Source organism: Ilyonectria robusta, assembly GCF_021365365.1.
Source record: "Ilyonectria robusta strain PMI_751 chromosome Unknown BGZ61scaffold_8, whole genome shotgun sequence".
Lineage (NCBI taxonomy): Eukaryota > Fungi > Ascomycota > Sordariomycetes > Hypocreales > Nectriaceae > Ilyonectria > Ilyonectria robusta.
In genome coordinates, this window is record NW_025764442.1 from 1,183,924 (window position 1) to 1,208,818 (window position 24,895).

Below are 24,895 nucleotides of genomic sequence, written 5' to 3' on the forward strand. Positions count from 1 at the left end.
ACGAACTGACAGGAACGCCCGGACGTCTAGCGAGCTTCAGGAGCTCCCCGGGCTGCTACTGTGCTTCCCAGCGCCAGTCCAGTGATCTCTCAGCGATGCTTCAGCGGGCGGACTGCTGCAGCGTCGAGCTCGGCCCCCAGCAGGCCCCAGCGTAGAGGCCCACTCGCCGTCCGCCATCCGCCCCGGTTCCAGCTCCTGGTTGGTCCATTGGCGTCTCCAGGTAACAACACCAACCCCCCCCAAACGACCAGGCTGGTGATCTCCATTCTTGAGACCTGACTTTATCGCCATCTTGCACCATCACAGCTCCACGTGCCGCTTCGCCTCTCGTCCCTCTCCAGCGCCGTTCCAGCGTCGCCCATCTCCCACCACCGGCGACCTCTCCCCTTGACCGAGACTTGCTGCGTATCTACCCGTCCTCCCGCCAGACGCCGCCAGGCCCAATCTCCTTGTCCAGAGCTACGTGGAGCTCGTATGCGCGACAATGGCGGCCGATGCAGTTACTGAGCCTGGTATTTCACACTCTCTCCTCTCATCGATCCATCTCTCTCATCACCGTGCCTAACTATGAATTCTTCCAGCTGCGCCGAACCTAAACCTCTCCTCCGAGGAGAAGCGAGCTTATGGCCAACTCTTCCGACAAGCCGACACCGATAATGTTGGCGTCGTCACCGGCGAGGTCGCCGTGAAATTCTTCGACAAGACGCGGTTAAACTCCCACGTCCTCGGCGAGGTTCGTCTACGTTATAACTCGTACACTCTAGCCTCCCCGAACTAACCGACTTGCTATAGATCTGGCAGATTGCTGACCGGGAGAATCGGGGCTTCCTTACCCCAGCTGGCTTTGGCATCGTCCTCCGACTCATCGGCCATGCCCAAGCCGGCCGCGAACCCACACGCGAAATAGCTCTCCAGCAAGGCCCCCTTCCGCGATTCGATGGCTTCGCCCCCCCTCTCCCGGCCGCAGGCATTCCTCCTCCTCCACCAGTGCCCATCAGCTCGCCGCCTCCCCCCGCCGCCCTTCAGGCCCAAAGCACCGGTGGCCCCATCCGAATCCCGCCGCTGACCCCAGAGAAGGTCGCTCAGTATGCCGGCCTCTTCGAGCGTCAGGGCTTCCAAGGCGGAGCACACCTACCCGGCGACCAGGCCAGACAGATCTTCGAGAAATCAGGCCTGCCCAACGAAATCCTTGGACGGATTTGGCAGCTTGCTGATACTGAGCAGCGTGGTGCTCTGGCTCTTACCGAGTTTGTCATTGCTATGCACTTGCTCACCTCCATGAAGACTGGTGCTCTTCGAGCTCTGCCCAGCATTCTCCCAGCCGGGCTCTACGAAGCCGCCGCCCGACGCCCCGCATCCCGTCAATCCTCAACTGGTCCTACCATCTCTGCTATTCCACGCCAAGTCAGCGGCTCCGCCCAGATGCGCACTGGCAGCCCTCTCGGACGTCCTCCCATGTCTCCCCAAGGCACCGGAGTGGTCCCTCTTGGACCCCCTACTATGTCTCCCCAATCTACCGGAGCGAACGACTGGGTAGTGACCGCGGCCGACAAGGCAAGGTTCGACCAGATCTATGCCGACCTGGACAAGACGAACAAGGGCTTTATTACCGGCGAGGAAGCGGTTCCCTTTCTCAGCCAGTCAAGTCTACCCGAAGACACCCTGGCCCAGATCTGGGATCTCTCAGACACCAACTCTCAGGGACACCTTACTCGTGACCAGTTCGCCATTGCAATGTACTTGATCCGACAACAAAGGGGAGGTCGCTCAGTGCCCTTGCCAAGCACCCTTCCACTCAACTTGATCCCCCCCAGCCTCCGAAACCAGGCTCGCCCACCCACCGCAACCGCAACCTCGGCCTTCGACGCTCCGCCGCTCGTGGCACAACCGCCCCCTCCACAGCCCAAGTCTGCTCTTGACGACTTGTTTGGCCTGGAATCTTCCACACCGAGCCCGGTGCCCTCAGCTCCGGCCCTAGCCCCCATGTCGACTGGAGGATCCAACGCCAATGATCCATTCGGCGCTGGCTCGAATGTGCTCACCCCATCCTCTCCCGTTCGGGCAGCATCTGCTGGTGGTTCTTCATTCAAGCCCTTTATCCCGTCATCCTCGTTTGGCCGAGGCTTGACCACGACGCCTACAGGAGGGTCGGGTGGCTCAGGCACAAGGCAGCCGCAACCGACATCTGCATCTGAGGATCTTCTCGCAGATAATGACCCCGAGGCTAGCAGAAACTTGTCTGGGGAGACTACGGAGCTTGCTAATCTCTCAAATCAGATTAGCTCGCTGTCAACGCAGATGCAGGATGTCCAAGCTAAGCGGACTACTACGCAGAACGAACTGACACAGGCCACGTCCCAGAAGCAAAACTTTGAGCAGCGACTTGCCCAGCTTCGGACCCTGTACGAAAAGGAGGCACAAGATACTCGCGCTCTCGAAGAGCAGCTTAAGACTGCCCGTGCTGAGACCCAGAAGTTGCAATCCGAATGCATGGCTCTTGATGGTACCTATCGGGACACCCAGACCCAGCACCAGCAGGTTCTTGCATCCCTGCAGGAAGACCAGCAGGAGAACTCGAATCTGAAGGAGCGCATCCGGGTTGTCAATGGAGAGATCGCCCAACTCAAGCCTCAGATCGAGAAGTTGAAACTGGAAGCCCGGCAGCAGAAGGGACTTGTCGCTATCAACAAGAAGCAGCTGTCTACAACTGAGGGTGAGCGTGACAAATTGAAGACAGAGTCCGAGGAACTCGTCAAGAGCAACGAGGATCTGTCTCGTCAGGTCAACACCAGCTCCCCGGCTTCCACGTCAGCCCAAGTCGCAAGCCCTGCGGCCTCGACTGCTAGTGGAAACAACCCTTTCTTCCGGCGCACAGCCAGCACCGACATCATGGGAGCATTCGCATCTCCTCCGGTCAAGAACATCTCGGACAAGTCGTTCGACGACGTCTTTGGTCCTTCGTTCTCGGGCAGCACCTCTGGCACTCCCCCGCCCCCAGCCTTGTTCAAGCCGCAGAACACTGGCGCCTCCTCTGCCAGTGTCGGCTCGTACTCGACTCCTCCTACCTCGTCCCCTGTTATCAGCCGTCAGCCAACCGTCTCTATTGACCCTCCCGCCCCCCCAGAGTCGAGACAGATCAGCTCCAGTTTCCTGCCTTTCGGGGACAACACGGAGTCGCTGTCGTCCTCCCGTCAGGTGTCACCTCCTGCATCTCGTATTGATGACCCGCTTCATGGCTCATCAACCCCCATTCCTGGCGATCTCGCTGCTTCTATGAACAGCCCCTTGAGTGTTCAATCTGGCGATGATGTAGAGAAGCCTGAAATTAAGACTGGAAATGTCGCCCCAGCTGATGCTTTGCGCGAGGCTCACGGCAACAGTGCGCCAAACCCCGCAACAGGGGCTACTAATGCCGACGAGTCTGCTGATCCTTTCGGAACTGTCGACGAGGCCAAGGCCAAGGCGGATTTCGAGAATGCCTTTGCTGCCTTCACCACAGCCAAGACTCAGACTAAGCCAACCCCTGATACCACAAAGGCCGCTTCCGCTTTCGATTCCGAGTTCCCTCCTATTTCAGAGCTTGAACGTGAAGACTCCGACTCCGACTCAGCCAGCGACCAAGGAGGATTCGAAGACGATTTTGCCCCCGTGTCGCCCCCTACCAAGCTCAGCGGCGAGACGGATACATCTGAAGGTGGAGCTAGATTGGGCGCTGAAGAAACGAAGCCGATTCCTTTCGCGCCAACCAAGGAGTCAACCTTCCCATCTGATCCCAAGGAGAGGTATGTGAACATTTACTCCTGAAGGCTCACCGAAGCGACGACTAACGTCAGCCAGCACCGAACAACCAGCATCGCCAGCAACGGTGACTGACACTCAGAGGACGGCCGTTGATGACATCTTTGGATCGGTCGAACCCGCGGTCGCCCCTAAACAGACAGTTCCCTCAAACGCTTCTCAATCCAAGGGCGCCTTTGATAACTTCGATTCGGATTTCGAGGGCCTTGAGGATGCCAAGGAGGGCTCTGGAGATGAAGAATTTGCCAACATTTCTCGATCTGGCCTGGAAGACTTCAACCCCGTCTTTGATAGCAGCCCCCCTGCCAGCCAGGCTAAGAGCGAGTCGACAGCATTTGGCAATGAGAGCAGCTTCGACTTTGTCTCGGCAAGCTCAACCGGCGCTGCTCCGGCGGCCCCTGCAACCGGCCCCCAGCCTAAGACCGCCGAGGCACACGACTGGGATGCCATCTTCTCGGGATTTGACTCCGGAAGCGCCCCGGCCGCAGCTGCTGCGACCACCGACAACCAGGCGACCACCCCTGCGCAGCCAAAGGAGGACGAGTTCCAGAAGGATGATCCCATTCTGAAGCGACTCACCAGCATGGGCTACGAGCGAGACAGTGCTTTGGACGCGCTGGAGAAGTACGACTATGATGTTAACAAGGTTTGTGGCCCCTCGACCGTTTTGGTTCCCGCTATTCCGACCGAAGCTAACTGTTATTTCCCCGTGCAGGCTGCAAACTACTTGGCTAGTCAATCTTAATGAACCATTGCCTTTGGAAGCCCCGTCACCTTGGAGGAAAAGGCAGGACCACCATTACATATCTCATCCATTTCCTTACCCTGTCTTGTCTGCATCTCGATGAAGGCCACCTTGTTCGATAGTCTTGGGGCAGCGAAACCACCCTTTCTTTTTGTTTCACTATTAAAGCCCCTCTTTGCCACGGCCCCTGTGTCCTTGTTGTTTTATTGTGGGAGGAACTCTTTCACTCTGCATGTTGTATGTAATCCGATTCTTGCACTTGAGAAAGGTGCGGGTGAGAGAAATGTTGGTAATTATAGTCGAGCACCCTCTCTGGGACCAGAAACGGCGCCCGTGAGATTAGAAGGGGATTAAGACGACATAGTAGAATGTTTCAATGTTTTTGGATAAATTTCAAGACTTCTTTCTAGTCGCTAAAGAGACGCATTGGCGTATCATACATGTCACCATTTCTCCGTTATACCTTTCATGCCTCTGTCCCTCTCGTCTCCTCTGGTCATCCGTCATCTCTCCGTCTTTTAAATCATGGTCTACTTGACTCGTCCCATGATGGTCTCTGGTCCGCGGACCACATCCATCTGGGCGGCCCTTGCCTTGACGGCATTTAGCATGCTGCGCTCAAAGTCGTCTCGCGACCGGAGGACGGCCTCGACCCAGCTGATCTGCAGGTCCCAGTAAGTCAGCTTGAAAGAGGCGAAGGTGTCGGCGACGGCGTCGCGATCGGCGGTGAGCAGGCGTAGGAAATTCTCGGTGACACGCCAGGTCTCCTTGATGGAGGCGCCGATCTCGGGCGAGGGCAGGCTGCCGAAGAGCTCGAAGGCGGTAGCGATGTCGTTGAATAGCTTGTCCTGGAAGGGGTCGGTGCGGCGGAACTTGACGCCCTTGTTGCGGACGGCGGAGAGGTAGCGCACGAGCAGCTCGTCGGCAAAGATTTCAATGAAGATGTCGACGAGCGAGTGGTGCAGCACGTGGCGGTAGTCGTTGACGTACTCCTCAAAGGTGACGACCATCTGCTTCATGGCGGTGCTGGTGTACCACTTGGGGGTAAAGAAGTCGGGCATGACGGTGCCGAAGTCGACGGTGAAAATGAGCTGGGCGAAGCGGTTGATGCACCAGGTGCTAAAGTCGACATAGCCATCGCGCAGGGCGTTCACCTCGTTGTCGGCGCGGTCGATGTAGGCGGGCGTGACGCTGGCCTCGTACATACGGCGGAAGCTGGAGAGATATGCGAGGCGGCCCTCGTCCTCGTTGTCGTCGATACAGGCGATCTGGTCGTTGGCCGTGGCGACGAGCCAGTCCTGCAGCGCCTGGAAGCCGTCGAGCTCCGTCACCTTGTTCGTCTCGTAGCGCTCCGCCTCATCCTCGAGCATGCGCTGCCACGCTTGTTGGCGGCTGCGCAGGCGCGTGAACATGGCGTCGATGACACCCTCGACCACGTCGGCGCGCTGCGAGTTGGCGGCCGCATCGACCTGCTCGCGCAGCATGCGCCAGAGGGCCACCAGGTTCCTGGTGCGGAAGTAGCCGTACTCGTCCTGGTCCAGGTTGGAGCCCTCGATGTTGCGGTCGGTAAAGTCCTTCGTCTCCTGGGCGAAGATGCGGTCGATCCACTCGTCGAGGAACTTGATGATGAGCTCGCGGAAGTCGCGCACCAGCTCCGCCTCGCGGTTGTCTACAACGTGCGGCACCAGCTCCTCCTGGCGGAAGCCCATCTTGCCCATCTTGCGGTAGTATTTGTCGGGGAAGCCGACGATCTCGAGCGTGTGTGCTGACGACGCCTCGGAGCCGTCCACCATGTCAATGAGGAAGTCGTGCATGAGCTGGTGGTACACGTCGGCGTATGTCTTGCCGATGTGCCACTTCTTGGGCATCAGGGGCGTCATGCCAATCTTGACGGCATTGAGGTCGTTAAAGTACCATTTCATAATCTTCTCAAGCTTGCTAGGGTCGTCGAGGAATTCTTCGCGCGCCTGGTCAAACTGCTGCTCGGCGCTAAGCTTGATGGCCTGGAGGAACTTCTCCTTGTAGCCGCGGACCTTCTTGGCGCCGTCCGTGATGCTCTGAAAACGTGTTGCCATCTCCTTGTGGTCCTTGAGCGCATCCTGCAGAGCCAACACCCTGAGATCGCTCTTCTCCTCGGCCTCCATCACCACGGCAAACCGCACCACCAGGCCGTTGTTGTCATTGACAACGAGGTTAATGAGGTTCAGTGCCAGGATGCCCACGTGCTCGTCGAACCAGTCGATGGTCTCGTCGAGGCGCGAGAAATAGTCCTCGAGCGTCGACTCTAGGCTGTCGTCATCGGCTCGCTGGATCTGCTCCATGGCGTCGTCTCTGATATTCCGCAGCTGGGTGAGCTCGTAATGGCAGGGCAGCAGATTCGGCATGTTCTCGTTGTCCTCGTCGTCCTGCCTCAGCATGTTCTCGACGACGGACACGCGCTCGTCAAAGGTCTCGAGGTTAAGGCGCATCGTCTCGACGGCACCGAAGTTGCGGTGGGCCTGGGAGACGAGGTTGATACTGGCAAAGTCCTTGATCATGTTCTGGGACTCGGAGCACAGCTTGTCGATCTTCATCATCTCATCCTTGATCGCCTGGACCGTCTTCTGGCCGTCACTCAGCCCCGTCATGCCCGACTGGGTCGTCTCGAGCTGCTCGCGCAGGCCGCTGCGCAGCTGGCTGTCGACGGCACCCTTCTTGCGCGAGAATTCCAGCTTCAGCGCGGGGATCTTGTCGAGGTCTTCGGGGTGCCGCAGCAGCTCCGCGAGCTTAGGCACGGGTGTGTCGTCCATCGTAGCGGCGGCGGCGTCGGCGGCGTCGGCGGCGTCGGCGGCGGGGAATCGTGAACCATGCGACGGTGGAAAAGGGAGCCCCAATCAGACCATGGTGTGGCGGTGCCTCGGATATAATGCGTCTCCCAGGAGGTAGATTCGGATCGTCGTAGGAGAGGAAGCGTCGTCGAGTGTAGCGAGTCTTGTTGGGGAATGGAACATGCTGTGGTCGGATGAGGATGCAGGGACACTGGGAGTATCAGGGAGGTCGTCCCGAGACTTGTGGCTGATGCAGCTCCAGCCCAACCTTCCCCACCAGCACAGTTTAGCACAGCCACCGGATCTACTTCACACGCTCGCATACAGCCATCTTCAGCAACGAAAAGAGGGTCATTGAAAAGACACTATCACCATAGTAGGAATAACAAATAAACACATTTGATCATCGAGACTTTCTTCTTTTAATTCTATCCCTGACTCTATGGGTATCATATTACATTCTATACAGGTTGTTTGCTTCATCATACAGCCAGCTCCTTGTTCTTCACCAAGCCAATACTCGTGGCACTGGTTCCGTATCTCTCGCATCCCTTGATTCAACTCACTCACTATCGCTCCCCGAGCTGCTCGTAGTGTCATCGTCATCGTCGTCATCTTCGCCCAGGCTTTGTTCCGCAATCACATCTCCTGCCTCCAGCGCAACACCCTTAGAGCCGCCGTAATCCTCCTCACCCGACTGTCCTCCCTCCTCGTCGCTGTTAACTTCGCCCTCTTCAAGATTATTTCCGCCATTCTTCCTCCTCTTGGCCGACTTGCCGGTGTTATTCCTGCCAGGTGGGTTCTTCCTCTTATTAGGTCCCTGCGGAGCGACAGCGTCCTTAGGCCCTAGCACAAAGCCTGAAGGCAGCGTCTCGTTTTCGTTCAGCACGTAGACGGTCGGGAATTCGAGGACTCGGGTGTTGGTGAGAATATCGCGGAAGCAGTCCTCTGACTGGAGGGGTGTTACGCTCAACGGGAGGTCCGACCGTGTCCGCGCCTTGGCCAGGAAAAATTGGAAGCGACGTTTTTGAGCCTCGTCTTTCTCTGACGGCCACATTTCGATGCCGGCGCCCTGGCAGGTTGCCCAGGTGCGAGTCAATGGGTCCTGTAACGCGTATGATGCGCTGGGCCATGCCGAGTCTGATGGGTCCTGTGCATGGTCTTGCCCGCCTCGCGTCAACCGCCTCGGGTGCTGGCCTTTGACCCTCTGCTGTTCCTCCAGCGCTGCATGATATGCCTGGTACAATGGGACGTCATCCATGACTTTGGACAGACATCGCACCTTGCCCGGTCCCTCTTCCTCGTCATCTTCGTCCATATCATCCTCCTTGACTCCGTCTTTGGTCTCACCCTTGGCCTCAAAGCTCATCCATTCCACCTGCCAATTGATGCGCCCGCTTCGTCGATTCAGCGTAGTATGGTTCTCCTTCTGCCTTCCCATTCCCATTGGCGCACACACAATGTTGATGTTCAGCTTTTTCAGCCGCTGCGACAGGAACCTCTCGAACACCCTCCCCTTCGCCTCTTTCAGTACCCTCGTCACAAGGACCTTGCGTTTGCGCCCATCGTGCCCAGGCTTCCACTTAATCTCCTGGACAGTCAACGGCCGCAGCTCCTCCTGCTGCACCAGCGCGCGCTCTCCAACGAGGAGCTTCTCGGCGCGCTCCACAGACAGCTCGATGCCGTGGAGGAAGTTATAGTCGTGGTCGATGCCCGCGGGTGTTCGAAGCTTCGAGGAACGAACGTAGGCCGTGGCGTCGCGCTCGCCTGTGCATTCGGACCAGGCTTTGTGCTTCTTGATGCAGGCAAGAGAGCAGGTACGGATGTCGCAACGGGGGCATTTGTACTTGGGTGCCGAGATGTGGCAGATGGCGCAAAGTGACGTCAATAATGGGTCGGCCATGTTGGATAAAGATTGATAAGAAACGTATTTATGATATCGATGTTGGTGTTGGATTGGAGTGGGAGGAGTTGCGCTGCCATTTCTTGCGACCCGCGCTCTCAACTTTTTTCTGGGGCCGTGGCGCGTGCTGCTTATCTTATCGAACAAGTGCGGAGTACAGGCATAGGTACTGTTCGCACGGTGGTGCATGATGCTCAAACGGCACCACTGTTTTCGACCAAGTACGGAGGCCCTTTCAAAAGTCTTGTCCAAGCACTAGTAACATCATATCTATTTATCCCTGTCGGTTACCTGAGATACATGAAGCTGTCACAGTCTCGTTAAACGGCCGCTGTAACTTCAGGAGTAGTACGCTGCTAATCAGGATATAGCGGTTGCTGTGTGCTGTAGCCTGCTATCCTTTAGGGCCTATAGAAATCAGAAAGTACTTAGTGTACTTATTATCTAACCTAATGATTAGAACTTACTTCTTATGAATAAGACTTTTAAAAGGGCCCTCCGTATAAGAATAAAACGATAGTGGAAAATTACGACCAAGAATGCACCTCCGAGTATGTTAAATCAATAGTAACTTTGATACAGAGTGAACATGATGATTTTCTAGTGATGCTCTCTGATCAGACCCTAACTCGCCGCAAAGATATCTGACTTAGAATCTACAACATCTAAGTCGTAAATGGTGACCATCACTTTGCACAGTACAAGATGGACATATTAGTTTTAACAAGAGTTCTTTTGACTCACTGCTCTTCAAGCCGAGCAAAGGAGGGACGTGAATTGAACCACATATCTTCTCAACAGAATATACTAACATGATGGGGAATAGTGTGCCTGGCTTGAGGCGAATATGAGCGAGCCTGCCCACAATGACACTTCGAGAAATGGTAATGATAAGACAAAAAGGAGACAGATGAACGCCTTAGTCCGCAGATTTTAATCCAAGCCACCGCCGAAGACAAGATACAGAAAGATGAAACAAAATAGTGATGCAGGACGTCGTGCCCAGGACGTAGATTGACCGCTTCAACAGTCATGATTTCGGAAGGGTATGGGGATGCCGTCTATGACATCGTCGTAAGTCTTTGGGATGGGTCCTCCCGTCATGGTTTGTGCAAGCACGACCTTAGCGGGTGCCTCCGAGGGCGCTGATCCTGGCGCCGGACGGTCGGTGCATGAGGGACTCGGCATGCTTGGAAACGACACTGGTCTCGTGCGTGATGCGTCCGTTGTCACTTCGACCATCCTCGAAGTCCTCTTCATCATCCTCGACGATCTTTGTAGGAATCTCGTCTCGGAGGTTGTACTGCTGACTGGAACGCTCAGGCGTAGTGGCAGTGGAGGCGTAAGACATCGCCGTGCTGCTCCGGTTGGGGATGAGATCCGGGGTGGGAGGGATACTGGACGCCCTCCCGGACGCAGGCTGGAGGAGACTGTCATCACCAGTTTCGGACGTTGCGACGGAGTGGCCGTCATCGCTCTGGGCGGTGGAGAGGCTAGAATTCCGTCTACTCCCCCTCAACTCCGCATCTTGTGCCAGCTGAAGGCCCTCAACAGCAGCTTGGCACTGCTCTGCAATGTTGCGCACAATGTGGGCAATAGCATCAGTCTTGTCCTTCAGATGACGGTCGGCAACATCTCGGAAGCTCGACGCCGAGTATCGCTTGTTGCTGCTGTTCCGGCCTGTGGAGGCCTTGAGCATGCGGTTGTCGTTCTCGGGGGCGATCTCCTCGTCCATCTCGGCATCACCCTCACCCTCCTCGTAGCCCTCCTCAATCTCCTGAACCAAGTCATCAGGCTTAGTGAGGGAGTGGATGAGGTGCTCCATGTGGTGGCTCTGACCACCAATGAGGCTACGGAGATGCAGAACAACACGACGAGCCTCATCACGCTGTCGGAGAATGGTGACGTTGGTGTGCTGGAGCTGAGAAAGTTCCTTCTTGTTTCTCTTGCGCTCACGCTCGAGCTCCTCGGCAATCTCCTGCTGCAGGACAAGAGCCTCAAGGGCGTCATCACGCTGCTTCTCGGTGCCAGTGAGGCGGACAGAAAGACGGGCGTTGTCATCCTTCTGCTGGTCGATGAGACCCGCAAGGCGACGGTTCTCTCTCTTGTGGTTCTCGATCTTGACCTTGAGGTCCTGAGTCTCTTTGGTGAGCTGCTCAGCGAAGGCCTGGAACTTGAGGAATTGCTGCTTCCAGCTCTCCAACTCCTCGACAAGGTAGTTGTTGCGCTTGGTGACCTTGTTGAGCTCTGTGTCCATGCGACCCTTGAGGTTGATAAAGTCCTGCCAAGCCTCGAGAGCATCCCGAGAGTACTGGTTCCTCTCGCGAACAATCTCATTGAGGTGACGCATCGAGACCTTGGTCATGAGAGGCTTCTTGACGGATCCACCAAAGACAGCCTTGATGCCGGTGTTACGTCCTAGCTTCTCGCAAACGTGATCCATGACAGCCATGACGGAGTCCTGGTTCCACCACTCGGGGTCCTGAGTAGACTCAACCTCGCCACGCATGACGATGATCTGGCCAGCAGGGACAAGCTTGCCACCGCCGTAGGCAGATCGGAGGTGAGGGGGAACACCCGATGGGGTAACATCGCCATTGAGAGCCTGGGTAAGACGGGTGACGAACTTGTTGCGCTGGCCGGGGGTCAGGGCGGTAGGAGGACTGGAGGTCAGGACGAAGTTGCGGTCGAGATCGACAACAAGAGCATCGGTAGGCGCGGTAAAGAGAGAGCGGCACTCGACAGTAATACCGAGGATGTATGGGCCAGGCTCCTGAACCAGCTCTTTGGCATGGCGGGCATGGACAACGGGAACGTAGAGACCGCTCCACTCATACACTCGGACGCAGTATCGAACGGTCTCGGCGGCCATGGTCAGCATAGCCGGGTAGTGGCTGACGAAGATGATTCGGCGAGTGGGAGAGATGGCGGCCTCAATGACACCGACAATGTTGGGGATTGACAGACAGTTGAACAGTGGCCACATGGCAAAGTTCTGAAACCCGGTGGGCGATGAAGGGAACTGGTAGCAAAGAGCATAGTCCTTCATGTCAATTCGAACCAAGTCGTTAAGGCGGGGAGCTGGGAAGCTCAGGATACGTGAGACCTCCTCAGCGTGGAAGAGATTGGTAGCCTTGTTCCAGTGAATCCACATGCCTCGCAGGTAATCACCCAGAAGGTTGTAGAGAGGGTACCGGGATAGGAAGGACAAGCAGTAGGGAATCCAGTAGGTCTCATCAGGGTTATCGTAAAAGTCGCTCTCGGTGCGCTTGCGCAGGTCACGAATAGTCTCGGCCCTCTTCTCGTCGGCTCGAGACCAGACGCGGAGGCAGATGCCATAGAGGGTATGGGAAGAATCTTGCTGAAGCACGAAGGCGTGGTGGACACAATGAGGCTGGCTTCGACCAGTGCAAATCTCGACGTCGTGGGGGAAGCATGCCTAGAGGAAGCTCGGGTCAGTGACTTTATCAGAGAATCAACGGTGCGAGTAAAAACATACGCGCATGGCGGCGTGAAGAGCACGCGCAATTTCGTTGTCCTGCTCAAGACGAGGGCTGCTTCCCAAAATCTCAGGGAGCCAGAACTGTCCCACGGCACCCTTCATGTGGCCAATCTTTCCCTGAGCGGGAGCGGGAGCCTTGACCCATTGCGAGGGCTCGCGGCCAACACCACACACCATGTAAGCATGGGTGAGAGTCTTGGGCGTGCGAGCCTGGGGCTTGATGTTGAGGGTGGAGGGAATGGGCTGTGTAATGCGCGAGTGCAGCGAAGAGGTGCGGCTAGGAATCAGGAGGTTCTGGTCAGCGCCCTGGTCGCGGGTGCTGGGCCGGCCATCACGATCGCTGGTCCGAGGACGGGTGAAGGAGGGATGGGTGTTCAGAGAAGGAGGCATGTTGGGCAACTGGGAGCAAGCTGGCTCGTCGTCGGTTTCGTCGTGGCAGCAGTTGGCTGTGAATCGTCAGGGGACCGCAGTTACTGGCGGCGGAGGCGTCGTCTCCTGGAGGAGCTGAGCTGGGTGTCGCACTCTTGCAGCTGTAGGCGTTTGCTTCTTCAGGCGAATGTGCAAATCATTCACACTTCTCTCAAGGGGCCCATTCGCAACTCGACCGACCTCGAACAGGGAAAGGAAGAGAATGAAAGCAAGTAGGTGGGAGTGAGGGGAAGAAAGAAGGTAGTAGTAAAAGCGAAGGTGAAGGGGGAAGGGGATGAGGTGGAGGAGGGGAGTGGAGACAGGAAGAGGATGCGGCAGCAAGAAAAGCGAGACAAGATGAGACAGGCGCAAGGCAAGGAAGGCGAGTGTAAGTAGGTACCTACCTAACCTAAGGTAGGGACGGACTAAGCTCAGGGTACTGGGGTACTTGTCGTCTCGGCGCAAGTTGGCTGAGAGGGCCTAGCGAAAGTTAGGTATAGGTAGGCATGAACGACGGAGCAGGCAGTGGACAATGAGACAATGAGTGAAGAACCAGGGACGGAACCACCAGAACGGACGGACAGGCCAGGCTTGCGACAAGGTGAGACGGGCGCCGGGCGAGATACAATTAACACCTACAGTACGTACATGGTAGGAGGTAGGTACCTGGACGATAGGGAATGCCGGGGGCGTGACCCTTGCAGGACGCTTGTTCCCCAGGGCTTGGGTCATGGATCCTGGGCCCTGCTCGATCCCTGCTAGGTCTACGTTGGGTCTGGGCCTGGGAGAATTGTGAAGGATTGAGGGGGTGGCCACGCGCGACACGAGTCGGCTCGAGCTGGCGCAGTCTTCGGGCAATTTGTCGACTGGTGAAGCCTCTGAAAAGAGAACCTGATGCGGGCGAGCAGAGGCGAGGGGTGCTAGCTACATGAGTACCTAGTATGTATTAGCAACCGGGGCCAGGGCGCAGGTACCTACATTAGCAGCTCCCTCCCTACCTCAGGTATCTTAGAGAGCTGGCCCACCTCCGGACTAGACAGACCTAAATACCGACAGACAGACGCAGGGCCCCGTAATCTTTCACTAGGTGCCCAGGCGTACATACTACTAGTACAGCGTCACTGCACCCAAATCATATGGATACGTATCTCTGGCTCAGGGGTCTTGCGCCCAGGGCCATCAGGGGCACATTGCGCATTTACCGGGGGCGGATGGCCCAAATTGGTGGGTGACCAAAGCACAGTACTACGTACGTAGCAGTAGAGTGAGAGCGAGCCCGGGGAGTCCTCGACTTGTGCTACTACGTAGTAAATATTTACCACTTAGTGCATAGTGCTACCTACGGATAAATTACAACAGTAGTCCAACGGTCTGGCGGGGGCGCGGGCTTTGGAGGAGACGCGCTACAGAGAGCTAACATGCACACATTGCACAACGAGATAGACGGTGCCCGCGCCTCTCCACCTGGGTAACTAACTGGGAAACAACCGAAAATCACATATCAACAAGCCAGGCGCCGGACACGCCGAGATGCAGAGGCGAACTGAAAGTGCTTGCGGTGCTTGTGGTGCCCGGGGGCTTGACGGTGGGAAGCTGAATGCCCGCTGTGTGTCCACCGGGAACGAACGTGGGTGGAGGGGAAAGAGGAGTCCCAAACCCATCTCAGGGGAAATGGCACAGCGGGGAGGCGAAAAAAGTAGCGGGTACACAACGCCATGCACGCTGATCCCGCATGCGGCATGGTCCCCGATACCCGTAGGTACCCAGGCACAAGCTGCATTGGCCTCCAGTCGGAGAGGTACTTACCCTTCAGGTCCTAGCCGGGGGTCCATGCACCCGCCGCACCCGCCCCTGTGCCGGGGGCCTCTGAAGCACGGCTTTTTACTGGGTCCTTCTGCGGCCATTTGCGACGATTGGGCGTCGCTGGTTGGGCGGCTTCAGTCGGAGCCAAGGAGTTCTGTAACCGGGGGCGGGGATTGGGACCCTTTTCCCGAGCCACGTTTTCTATGGTAGGTACAGTACATCTAGACCTCAGCTCGGAGCACCAAGCACCAAGCAAGTACCTCCAAGCTTCCGGCTTTGGCTTTGGCTCTGGCTCTGGCTTTGGCTTTGGCTTTGCATTTGGATAGGTCCTACCGTACTACGAAAACATCGCCAGAATTGGGACAGAGGCAAATCCATGTAGCTCAGATTGGTAACTCTGTAAACTTACACGGCCCATCCCTTAAGCTTAAGTCTCTCCCGTTTCCGCCAACCTCTGCTTCTCTCTTCTTGGCCTTATCGCAACTCTCTCTCCATCTCGTCGCCCATCGTCACGACTTGTTTTGCCTGCGTGCCCTTCCTCCATCCTCCATCGCATGGCAAGCTACAGGGGATGCTTGTGCTAGCCCCCACCTCCTGACCCCGGCCGCAAAATTGTGGTCCCACCGCAGCCAATCACCATCCCGGAAACCAAGACCCGGTCCCAACGGGGGAAATTGTCTCTGCCGATGATGCATCCAGGTGAGCCGGTGGTGGGTCCAAAACAGAGAGACCTGTGTTGGTTCTGTGACAAACCAGCATCTCAGACACACCACCACACGCTGAAGCAAGGAGGAAAAAAGAAAGCATCATCATTATGGTTGGGCGTCGGCTTGCGGGTGACGAGAAAGAAGAAAAGCCGCATATTCAACTTGTCTCTGCACAAGGGCTACTGGGCTAGATTCAGCTTCTACATTGGCGGTGAAGCCGAGTCAGGAACGCCATCAACTTCCACCGAACACGAGAGCCGAGGAGAAACAAAAAAGAAACGCGCAAACGAGATTGACAGAAACCGTCCAGAACGTGGCCGCATTTCTAAACCCGTTCTTTGTTCGGCTTTATCGGACTTCCCGGCAAGCTGCCGTAGCCACTATTGTGCCAACTGTGCTTGTGCTGAGAGGTATGTCACGTTTGTCAGAAGTGCTCTCCTCATGTGAGACATGGAGACTCTCTCTCATTGTCAAAAATATGACCAAAGCGGTCCCGTCTCCCCCTGCTTAACTACGCTGTGCTACTACCTAAGATGTGATAATAACAGTCGTCGGCTTACCGTCCTGGTCTCTTGTCGGATACGATCGACGAGGGTCCCTTGGCCGTGACGAAACGAAACAGGAAGAGTGCGCAACCAACGTGCTCTCCTTGCATGTCCCCTCGCCCAAAGGATCTCAGCCAAGAGCGCATGATTTGAGGTGACAGTCGTGAAGAGGCAATGGCTGCCATTCATCCGAATGCACGACACTGGACACCAGACAAGACGGAACAGGACAGGAAGATGCAGGACTTAGGCCGCTCACTCCCACCCTGGCTTATGCATGCATGTATATGCACTGGCTCAGCATCATCAGCACGACATCGCCCGCGGTCGATTGGCCGTGCGCCGGGAGACTTCCAAGCCTGCGCGCCAGCCCGCCAGCCCGCCAGCCGTCACCGAGGGCCTAGGAAAAGAGACGGAGAAACAGTCCAATGCCCATTTAAGCCGGTGTGAAGGCCTTGGAAGTTGGGCGAGCCACAGGCCCATCGCGGTGCACCGATGGGGGTCAGGGGAGGCACCATTGTGACTATTTGTGGGATAAACACTGCAGAAGGTGCGCCATCCGTCGAGAATCGGATCATGGCTTGAGAGGGGAACGACCGAGTCGTTCCTGCGTGGGGCGCTATTGGAGGTCGGTGCATTTCTTCTATGTACTGTACAAACCTACTACGTAGTAGGTAGTCTTCTCGGTGCAGAAGAAGGACTAAGGTTGTCATGGATGTTCTACCGTGGGCGTTCTACCATGTGTTGTTCCGTATCCGTCCCGCGATTACATGGTGGAAGGTGAAAAGTTCCACGAGTGGGATGTGACACCTCTTGACGAGTGACATGTTCCCGTTACAGGGGCCCCAGGAGCCCAGGGTCTTGATATTGCAGTGGAGTGACGTTTATTGCCGTGGCATGGCGAGCTGGGAGGGGAAAGGAGACGAGAGGAGATGGGATGCGATGGAGGGAATGACGGACTGGACGGATCGGCAAAGTCGAAGATCCGTGCGCGGGTGCATTATCCTTCCCTGCATTAGGTAGTACCTAGGTAGGCACTTGTAGGTATGCAAGTGCATGACTGTGTAGTATGGACACGCATCGTCCAACACACAAAACAATGATATCTAATTATCTCGTATCTCGACTTCTGGAGCCGCGTCGTGGCTGGCTTCGTCATCAATAATTGGCGAATCTATAGCGCAGCCGACGGCCAGTCGAGCCTATTTGCCGCCTCGCCTCGGTAATTTGGCCCGCTGAGGGCCATCAGAGTGCGCGCGTTGCACTGCGTAGAGTGAGTGCATCAACACGCAGTAGCCTGACAACGCCAACGCCAGCGCCACCAGTTCATCGATGGGTTCCCCTGTAAGTCGGGGAGGGATCCCCCAAGATCATCAAGCCCTACTGCCTTACTCTCAACTCACGGAGGGGATTGTCTCCCGTTCCAACCCATGATCCATGCCGGCGTCCCGTTGAGTTGATTGTTAAGCCATACAGTACCGTCATCTGAAGGCACGTCGGGCGCCATCCGTACGCAAGGAGGCATCCGGGATGTGATGATCACTGTGTTTTGCTGCACTCTGCAATGCACTCTGCACAACTAATCAGAAGCTGCAAAATTGTCCGGCCACACCACCATGCTGTCGGTACTGTACCATGCATCATGTACCAACAGCCAACAACCAACAGGAGGGCGGCCACACCCAAACGCAGTTCGATATTCCCTCGCCTCGGCGTTTCAGAAGTGAGATGGCGCCCGCGCGTCTCCAGAATTCTCCATCACATCCACATCCCATCACCACCATCTCCATGTCACCAGCACGCCCAACCACCAGCCTCCTCCATTCCCTCCGATCCCGTCAACCTGAGTGGCTCCTCTGAGACCTCGCTCCCCCGAGGGATCGCCATCGGGCTGAAGAATTCAGACCTCTCGTTTGACAGAAAGACATTAAATCGGGGCTCCGAAAGCCACACGGGCGGTTTCACGATCCGCCTCCGCCGCTAATTCCCCCATTTTCTTTTTCTTTTTCTTTCTTTCTTTTTCTTCTTACTAGCCGTGTCTCTCTGTCTCTGTCTCTGTCTCTGTCGTCCGTTCGTATTGGGGCCTGCTTATTGTTACGGAGACTCCATCCGAGAATTGTACGTTCTGGCACTCGGCGAGGGTGTCGATGAGACAAGGCACCATCGGGCTCTTGGTATCTGCCACTCTGCCTGTCGAATACAGGGGGAAGAAACTAAGAAGAAGAAAAACGCCGCATTCTACGCCGTACTACGTACCACTCCCAGCCCAGCTTACATGCGTCGTAGGATCTTGCCTCGTCGGTCCGGAGAGCCCAGTGATCCGCGTCTTAATTAAACGGCTTGCAGGGATTTGACAGAACAAGCACCCCATGACACCCAACCCATACTCAGCGTTACACTGCTCGCTCGACACAGTCAAGCCTATTCACTACGTTGTGCCCGTATCGATACATCGGGCCTTGTTCGTCCAGAAGCGTCCAATCCGCGCCCGTCCCTATCTCAACACCTCGCTTGCTGTGCCGGGTTTGTCATTGTCATCCGTCGATCCTCCTTTCTTCGGCGCTCCCTCCGATATCTCCTCAGATGTCCGATGCCTTCCCTGGCCTTAAAAGTAATTAACATAACGCCCGGACCCCTTCTCCCCTCCTCACTCTCCTCTTTCTCCTCTTCGACTCCTTGCATGCGTTCCGCTCTCTCTCTATATGCTACAACCCGAGTCTCGGTCCTCGTGGCCCAGATAACGCTTGGATCGTCTTGGCTGTTGGGCCGTTTGCATTTGACAAGTCAAGTCGTCGAACCAGGCACCAGCCATCCGAGAGTCATCCCTCCATGTCTCGCGAGTCGCGACTCATCCCCCTTGTCTTACATCCGGCTCCCAGCCCATACCGACAACACAACGTGTGTCACCGATTGACTTTGTCCGTGTCTTTAATGTGCTCCAAATAAAGTCTCTGCTCTGCCGTTCACTAGTTATGATCTCGGCCCTGTACGCTTCCGGCACTCAAGCTGTTCCGTCTCCTTGTCCTTACGCAAACGGGATCGTCCAACGTAGCATGTCGCACATCTTGTTATGGCTGAAGCACCACCCCAGATAATTCCATGCCCTATAGTCATCCGATATTGCCCAGCCCCTGTATGTAAATAAAGCGGTTGCCAGTTATCGATCTGGGGTTACTAAACAACTGATGCCATGTCCCACATGCTGGTTGATTGCCACGATGACAGGATAACCTGGCGAGCTGGTCGGTGCGCTATATGGTGTGCATTTATTGATATTCAAACCAGCCCACCAATATGATAGTAACTATGTACGTGCAGTATCCCTGTTCCGCGTAGCCCGTGGAAGTGTGGCGATGCTTTGGGTTTCATCTACCTGGTTAGAACTGGCACGTTGCTTTTTGTATCGTTGACGGTGTCACGGATGTTGACTGTTTGGGATGATATCGAGACCCTTCCACATAATGAGTGTTTCCACCCAGGTTTTGTGGTTACTTGTCTCACCATAATGCGTCATTCCAACACGATCCAGTGCTGATAGTTTCCCCAATAGTTCCGCCATGCTCAATAAAAGGCGATAGGTTCTTTATTAACCCCATTGCGTCATTGACTAGATGTTGTCGTGGTATGTTGGCACGCCAATCCAACATATTACCCAGGAACAACACCACTATCACTGGAGACCATATGAAAAGAAAAGACACAACACAGAGGCTAGCACTTCTAGCTATACGGAGTTATCAATACACGATTGTAATATATGTGACATGGCACAAACGTCAGAATACGTGCTAAAGACCATGTTCACATCAAGTACCCTATAGCGCGACTTAACTGTCTATCGCCACTTATCCGTAAAAGTCTCCCAAGACAATTTAGGAATACGCTAGGTGTTTTATTCACATGAAGATATCGCCCCGGCGGTATAAAAGAGAAGCAGGCAATTGTATCCCCACAACGTTGATAATATTGTCATAAAACATGACACTCGGTACTGTGACTAGATATTCCGTGGAGACTCATGACAGGATGGGACAAGCAAATACGCTATTTAGTGCTCCCACTGGAAAAGAAAGCACAGATGAGGTAAATGCATGAGGGCTGTAAAGCAAATCACCATCCCGATGGTGGCCGAGTTCCGAAGACCGAACAACACCGCTCCATCAAGCACAGGTATGGATGGCTGATGACTCTGACGTCCCGACCGACCTTACAACCCTCATGATATCTAGAACTAAAGTTAAATAGCTCATTGCTTCATGTTACACAGCCATAGACCAAAATAGAACGAGATAACGACCGAACCCGGCCTCTTCTCTGTGCGCCACGGACGATTTGCGAAGAGAGAAACAAAGCGCCAGTCAACAATGACATCGACGGATGAAACTAGTCTGCTTGAAATGGAATTTCAAGAAAAGTTAGAACATGCGAGCAAGACCTGGCTAGATCATCCACCAACACATCAACACACAGGGTTTCGACGAAGCGGCTTGATGGGGGACGAAGAGGAATGTGGCGACGGGACCATTGCCCAGTGTAACTCAGGTTTTCCCAAACCCAGCATGACTGGCCAAACACTCCTTAAGATTTCGCAATTATCACTAGATGTAGTTGGGGAGCTTACATGCTAGTATTAGCAAACTCAATACCCCACTTTGAGATGTTGCTCTCGACATGACGGTCATGTTCCATCAAGTCACTATTGGAGAGACTTCATTATGTCGCACAGTAAACGCATCTAGAGACAAAACATAACAACAAAAAGGCTCACAAAACAATTCAAGAAATCTATTAACTCTCGTTTTTAAGTCTTTCGTCATCCGCATCGTCTGCCAATCTCAGCTCCTATCTTCAGCGCATCCAATAATGCAGCCACAAAAGAGCTAGAAAAGAGAAAACACAGCGCCTTTTGTCACACATCTTTCACCAAACACGGTTGGAACCAACTCTCCTTAGAAAACCAAAATTCGTCGCCGCACCTGCATGCACACAAGACTCCAAGATGCGCGCCCCCAAATGCGCCGTCGCTGCCCGCGAAGATGCGGATGACGTCACGCCGTGAGGTGAGATTGGCAGTAGAGTGCTCGGCGGGAGCAGATAAGGATCTCGAACGCTATGAGCGGAAGACAAGCCACAGAAACGCAACGTTTCAGGAGAAGGGAGGCCCTCCTGGACGCTTGAATATATAGACAGGCCCGCTGCCCTCCATTGTAGAAGGGCCCGTTCGCGACGTCGCCGTAAACCAAAAGAAACCCCTGGCGGGGAGCACACAGAGAGAGATGGGTAGAGGGCCAGAAAAGTCCAAAGAAACCAAAGAAAAGGGAGGGTATATATATATCTTTCAATGGGTGCCGTCGTCAACTTATGCGTAACCGATAGATAGGGTAGCCCGTTTACTGGTTGATCTTGTCGTTGACGGTCTGAGTGGCCTCGGTCTTCTTCGCGTGGAGGAAGCTGCTGAGCCAGGACAGGGTCTCGTTGCTGACGACAAGGACCGTAGTGACAGCAGCTTTGCCGTGTGCGACAAGTCCGGCCTGCTCGTTCTTCTTGTACTCGCTGGTGTAAACTTGTAGGACGTGCTCCTTGCCCTCAAGGCCCTTGGTGTAGGGCATGAGGATCAGGCCCTTGGTGTCATTGTAGAGGTCGGTGGTGGGCTTCTTGACGACGGGGAACTTCTCATCAATGCGGTCGAGGGTCTTGTCGCCGAGGGTGTCGGCTTTCTGAACGTAAGGCGAGACATACTGGTAAGGCTTGGCGAACCAGGGAATGACGGGAGCAGCAAAGGTCTGGTAGGCAGCGTCGCCGAGCTTGATGGACTTTTGGCCGTACTCGTTGGACTTGAAGGTGTCGACACTGTCGCTAATGACGGGGTAGTTCAGAAGGTGCTAGAGCAACGTGCTGGGTTAGCATTGGGATGTCCATTTCTCGCGCGCGCGATAGCTGGGAGGGGTGTACCTGGAGGAAGGCGGAAGAGACAGAGCTCGGGATATCGCCATTGACTTGGGGAGAGGCCATGATAAATGTTTGCTGTGGTTTGTGACGGAGTTGCGGGGGAGAGAAGAGGGTTGATCTCGGAGACGAGAGGAGCTTGGGATAAGCTGAGTGAGGAGCTGTCGGATTGCCGGGCTGTCGGGCTGTGATGGATGACGACAAGATGACGGGAGGAGAGATGGGTGTGCGGAGATAGCAAGGTACCCTAGGATCGGTAGGTAGGTTGATAGAGGTGGGCAGATGAAGTAGTCGATGGAAGGGGGAAGGCTCGATGTGGTGGAGGAGGGAGTAGATGATGATGGTGTTGGCTGAATGAGGCGGGGAGCAGGAGGAGGTAGGATAGAAGAGAAGAAGACAGAGCAGGAGCAGGAGCAGGAGTAGGAGCAGGAGCAGTGGGAGTAGAAGAGAGAACGGGAGAGATGGGGTCCAGCAGAGGCTAAAAAGGGAACGAGAGTTGGGAAGGTGTGTTTGAAGTGAGGTGGTGGGACGCCACAGCCTGACCGGCTGCCCGGACCCGGATGGGAATCTACGTATTTATCTACGTACATTTTTTATCAGGGAAACCTTGGACGGGAGTGGGCGTGAGTGGGCGTGGTCCGCGCGGATGCCGTCGCAACAGTCGCCTTGGGGCATGCCGTGGGCATCTAGGAGGGAGGCCAGGCCGTGCTCTAGAGCTTGGCCGCTGGCATGTGCATGTGAATCCTTGGATGTGCATGTGTCGGCGTCAAGGTCGGAGTGGGTGTCGGAGTCGGTACCTGTGTGTGCCTGTGCCTTGTGCCTGTGACAGCGGCTGTGCCTCTTGTCGCTTTTTGGCTTGTGCTTGTGAGAGAGAGAGGGAAGGAGAGAGGGTGGGGGATGGCGAAGGAGTGAGAAAAGACATTATCCACAGCATCCACAGCAGCCACAGCATCTTCTCCCATGGATCATCATGATGAAGATGGTGATGTTGATGGTGGTGGGGTGCTGTTGGCCTGCCGTGACACCATCGGCGCTGGAGCGCGTGGGCCCACTCAGCCGCACCATTCCAGGGCGTACAGAAGAGGGCCCTGTTGATCTGGCATGTGAAAGTGGCTCCCACTGCTTTCTTTAGTTGCTTCCAGTGGCTCTCAGTGGCTCCAGGTAGCTCCATGTAGCTCTCGAGTGGGCTTTGCTTCCTACATCGCATCCCATCACCATGTTGACTCTGCCTCATATTGTGCCTCCTGACCTTCGCCTCGCCTGTTGCTTGACCTGGTCCGCGTCTCACCGCGCTCTCGGAGCCATGTCCAAAAGCACGGGATCACCCTTCACTGTACATTGTAGATTGTAGAGCCTCCATGCCCTGGCCGCGCCTTGGCCCTTGGCGCACCACACACCAGCCTAGCCCTACCTGGTTGTCGGATTTCCCTTCGAGTAATGTGGACGGGACTTGGCCGCCGCCTCTTACTTTCTTGTCCTGATCCAGGGTGGCGCCGGTTTGTCAATTGGAGGATAACACCATCCATCTGCCATGGTTCGGTGTCCCGTAATACTCCTACATGCCGTGGCCTCCCTCGACGCCCCCTGGTCGGATGGCTCGTGGAGGGTACCCAAGGCGGTCTGGCTGCAGCATCCGCGTCTCCTCCTCATCGATCGTCATTATTACAATTCCAAGAATGTGTCTCCGGATGCTCGTGCGCCTGCGCGTGTGCGCAGAGTAAGATCGGTGGCTGTAAGTGGCTGTCAGTGCGTCTCCAGGTTAATACGGCTTATCTTCCATGCAGCCCGCACGCACCGGTTCGTCTCAAAGACATTCCCTCGCCGGTCCATGCTGGATGGGATCGGATAGTATATAGCGCATATCATGCATGGATTGTACTGTACGTCGTACTGTAGCGTTCACACCCTGATGACCAAGTTGGCTAAGGGGAACGAGGGGATCCATGATAATAGCGGCATGAATGAGATGAGAGCTTGCGCCACCTGCTTCTCAACCTGCCGATCAACCTCTTGTCGCGCGCCTGGCTAAACCTGTCGGGTATCAGAGAGCACGAAAACCGGCCGGATTCCTCTTGTCCATCCATCGTTTTCCTGCCGGCCCGTGCTTGCGCCGTATAGCATCGAGAACCACCCGCATTCGCTGGCTTGGGCACATACTCTGGAGGCGAGGGAGTCTAAACCACTGATAAGAGAATTGCCCCTTGCCGACTTGGCGCAGGCTTTCTGCCGCGGTTAACATGGACGAGAAAACACGAGCTCAACACATGGCCTCGGAAGCCAAGCGAAAAAAAAAGAACCTCCCCCCCGGAGCGTCGCGTTCCTCTGGATCTCGTTGGTCTAGGGCAGCGAACTCCCGTTCAATGGGGTTTCTTTTTGCCCCATCACGTTCATCGAATCGCTCCATTGACCGCAAGGGCCATGATGCCCGTCAGCCGGCGTGCGGATCGTCTTCCCCTGTTAGCGTGTTAGCGTGGCAGACGCACCTAATGTTCCCTGCCGTGTCAATCCCGGTCCCACTCACCAGCCACATTCACATGTCAGAGACTCAAGACTCGAGACTCGAGACTCGATCGCCATGACAAGGGATCAAACACGTCCCCTCCAAAGCTCCCTGATGAAGCCAATTGGGCATCTCCGAGCCGCTCAATGCCCGACCCTCAACGTTGGATCCTTCATGCCGATGCAACAGACCCGACTTGGATCAGATAATAATACGTAGTGGCATGTTGGG

General features: G+C 55.5%; 7 protein-coding genes across 7 annotated transcripts; 3 read left to right on the forward strand and 4 right to left on the reverse strand.

The window, feature by feature from the left end:
- The first annotated feature begins 218 nt into the window (after positions 1–218).
- On the forward strand, positions 219–4,913 carry BGZ61DRAFT_450160 (uncharacterized protein). Its single transcript, XM_046245700.1, has 5 exons — positions 219–512; positions 582–733; positions 793–3,782; positions 3,838–4,444; positions 4,514–4,913. The coding sequence occupies exons 1-5, from the start codon at positions 485–487 to the stop codon at positions 4,541–4,543; spliced, it is 3,807 nt and encodes a 1,268-aa protein (XP_046105487.1). The 5' UTR covers positions 219–484; the 3' UTR covers positions 4,544–4,913.
- On the reverse strand, positions 4,809–7,538 carry BGZ61DRAFT_223987 (exocyst complex component Sec6-domain-containing protein). The gene has a single exon (XM_046238140.1). It carries the CDS (start codon positions 7,330–7,332, stop codon positions 5,074–5,076), a length of 2,259 nt encoding a protein of 752 aa, XP_046105488.1. The 5' UTR covers positions 7,333–7,538; the 3' UTR covers positions 4,809–5,073.
- A 210-nt stretch (positions 7,539–7,748) lies between these two features.
- On the reverse strand, positions 7,749–9,318 carry BGZ61DRAFT_450162 (uncharacterized protein; the record flags this gene model as incomplete). Its single annotated transcript, XM_046245701.1, has 1 exon — positions 7,749–9,318. A coding segment is annotated over exon 1 (1,337 nt), but the record flags the coding sequence as incomplete, so codon positions are not given.
- Positions 9,319–10,376: 1,058 nt separating this feature from the next.
- On the reverse strand, positions 10,377–13,145 carry BGZ61DRAFT_350845 (AEX-3 domain-containing protein; the record flags this gene model as incomplete). Its single annotated transcript, XM_046240275.1, has 2 exons — positions 10,377–12,692; positions 12,753–13,145. The coding sequence occupies 2 exons, from the start codon at positions 13,143–13,145 to the stop codon at positions 10,377–10,379; spliced, it is 2,709 nt and encodes a 902-aa protein (XP_046105490.1).
- Positions 13,146–15,377: 2,232 nt separating this feature from the next.
- On the forward strand, positions 15,378–16,159 carry BGZ61DRAFT_224026 (uncharacterized protein). The gene has a single exon (XM_046238141.1). The coding sequence runs from the start codon at positions 15,653–15,655 to the stop codon at positions 16,118–16,120; it is 468 nt and encodes a 155-aa protein (XP_046105491.1). The 5' UTR covers positions 15,378–15,652; the 3' UTR covers positions 16,121–16,159.
- A 2,722-nt stretch (positions 16,160–18,881) lies between these two features.
- BGZ61DRAFT_450167 (uncharacterized protein) lies at positions 18,882–19,375 on the forward strand. Its single transcript, XM_046245702.1, has one exon. The coding sequence runs from the start codon at positions 18,899–18,901 to the stop codon at positions 19,130–19,132; it is 234 nt and encodes a 77-aa protein (XP_046105492.1). The 5' UTR covers positions 18,882–18,898; the 3' UTR covers positions 19,133–19,375.
- A 2,233-nt stretch (positions 19,376–21,608) lies between these two features.
- Positions 21,609–22,230, reverse strand: BGZ61DRAFT_493400 (uncharacterized protein; the record flags this gene model as incomplete). The annotated part of the gene is made up of 2 exons (XM_046250645.1): positions 21,609–22,100; positions 22,171–22,230. 2 exons carry the CDS (start codon positions 22,228–22,230, stop codon positions 21,609–21,611), a joined length of 552 nt encoding a protein of 183 aa, XP_046105493.1.
- Between the last annotated feature and the right edge of the window lie 2,665 nt (positions 22,231–24,895).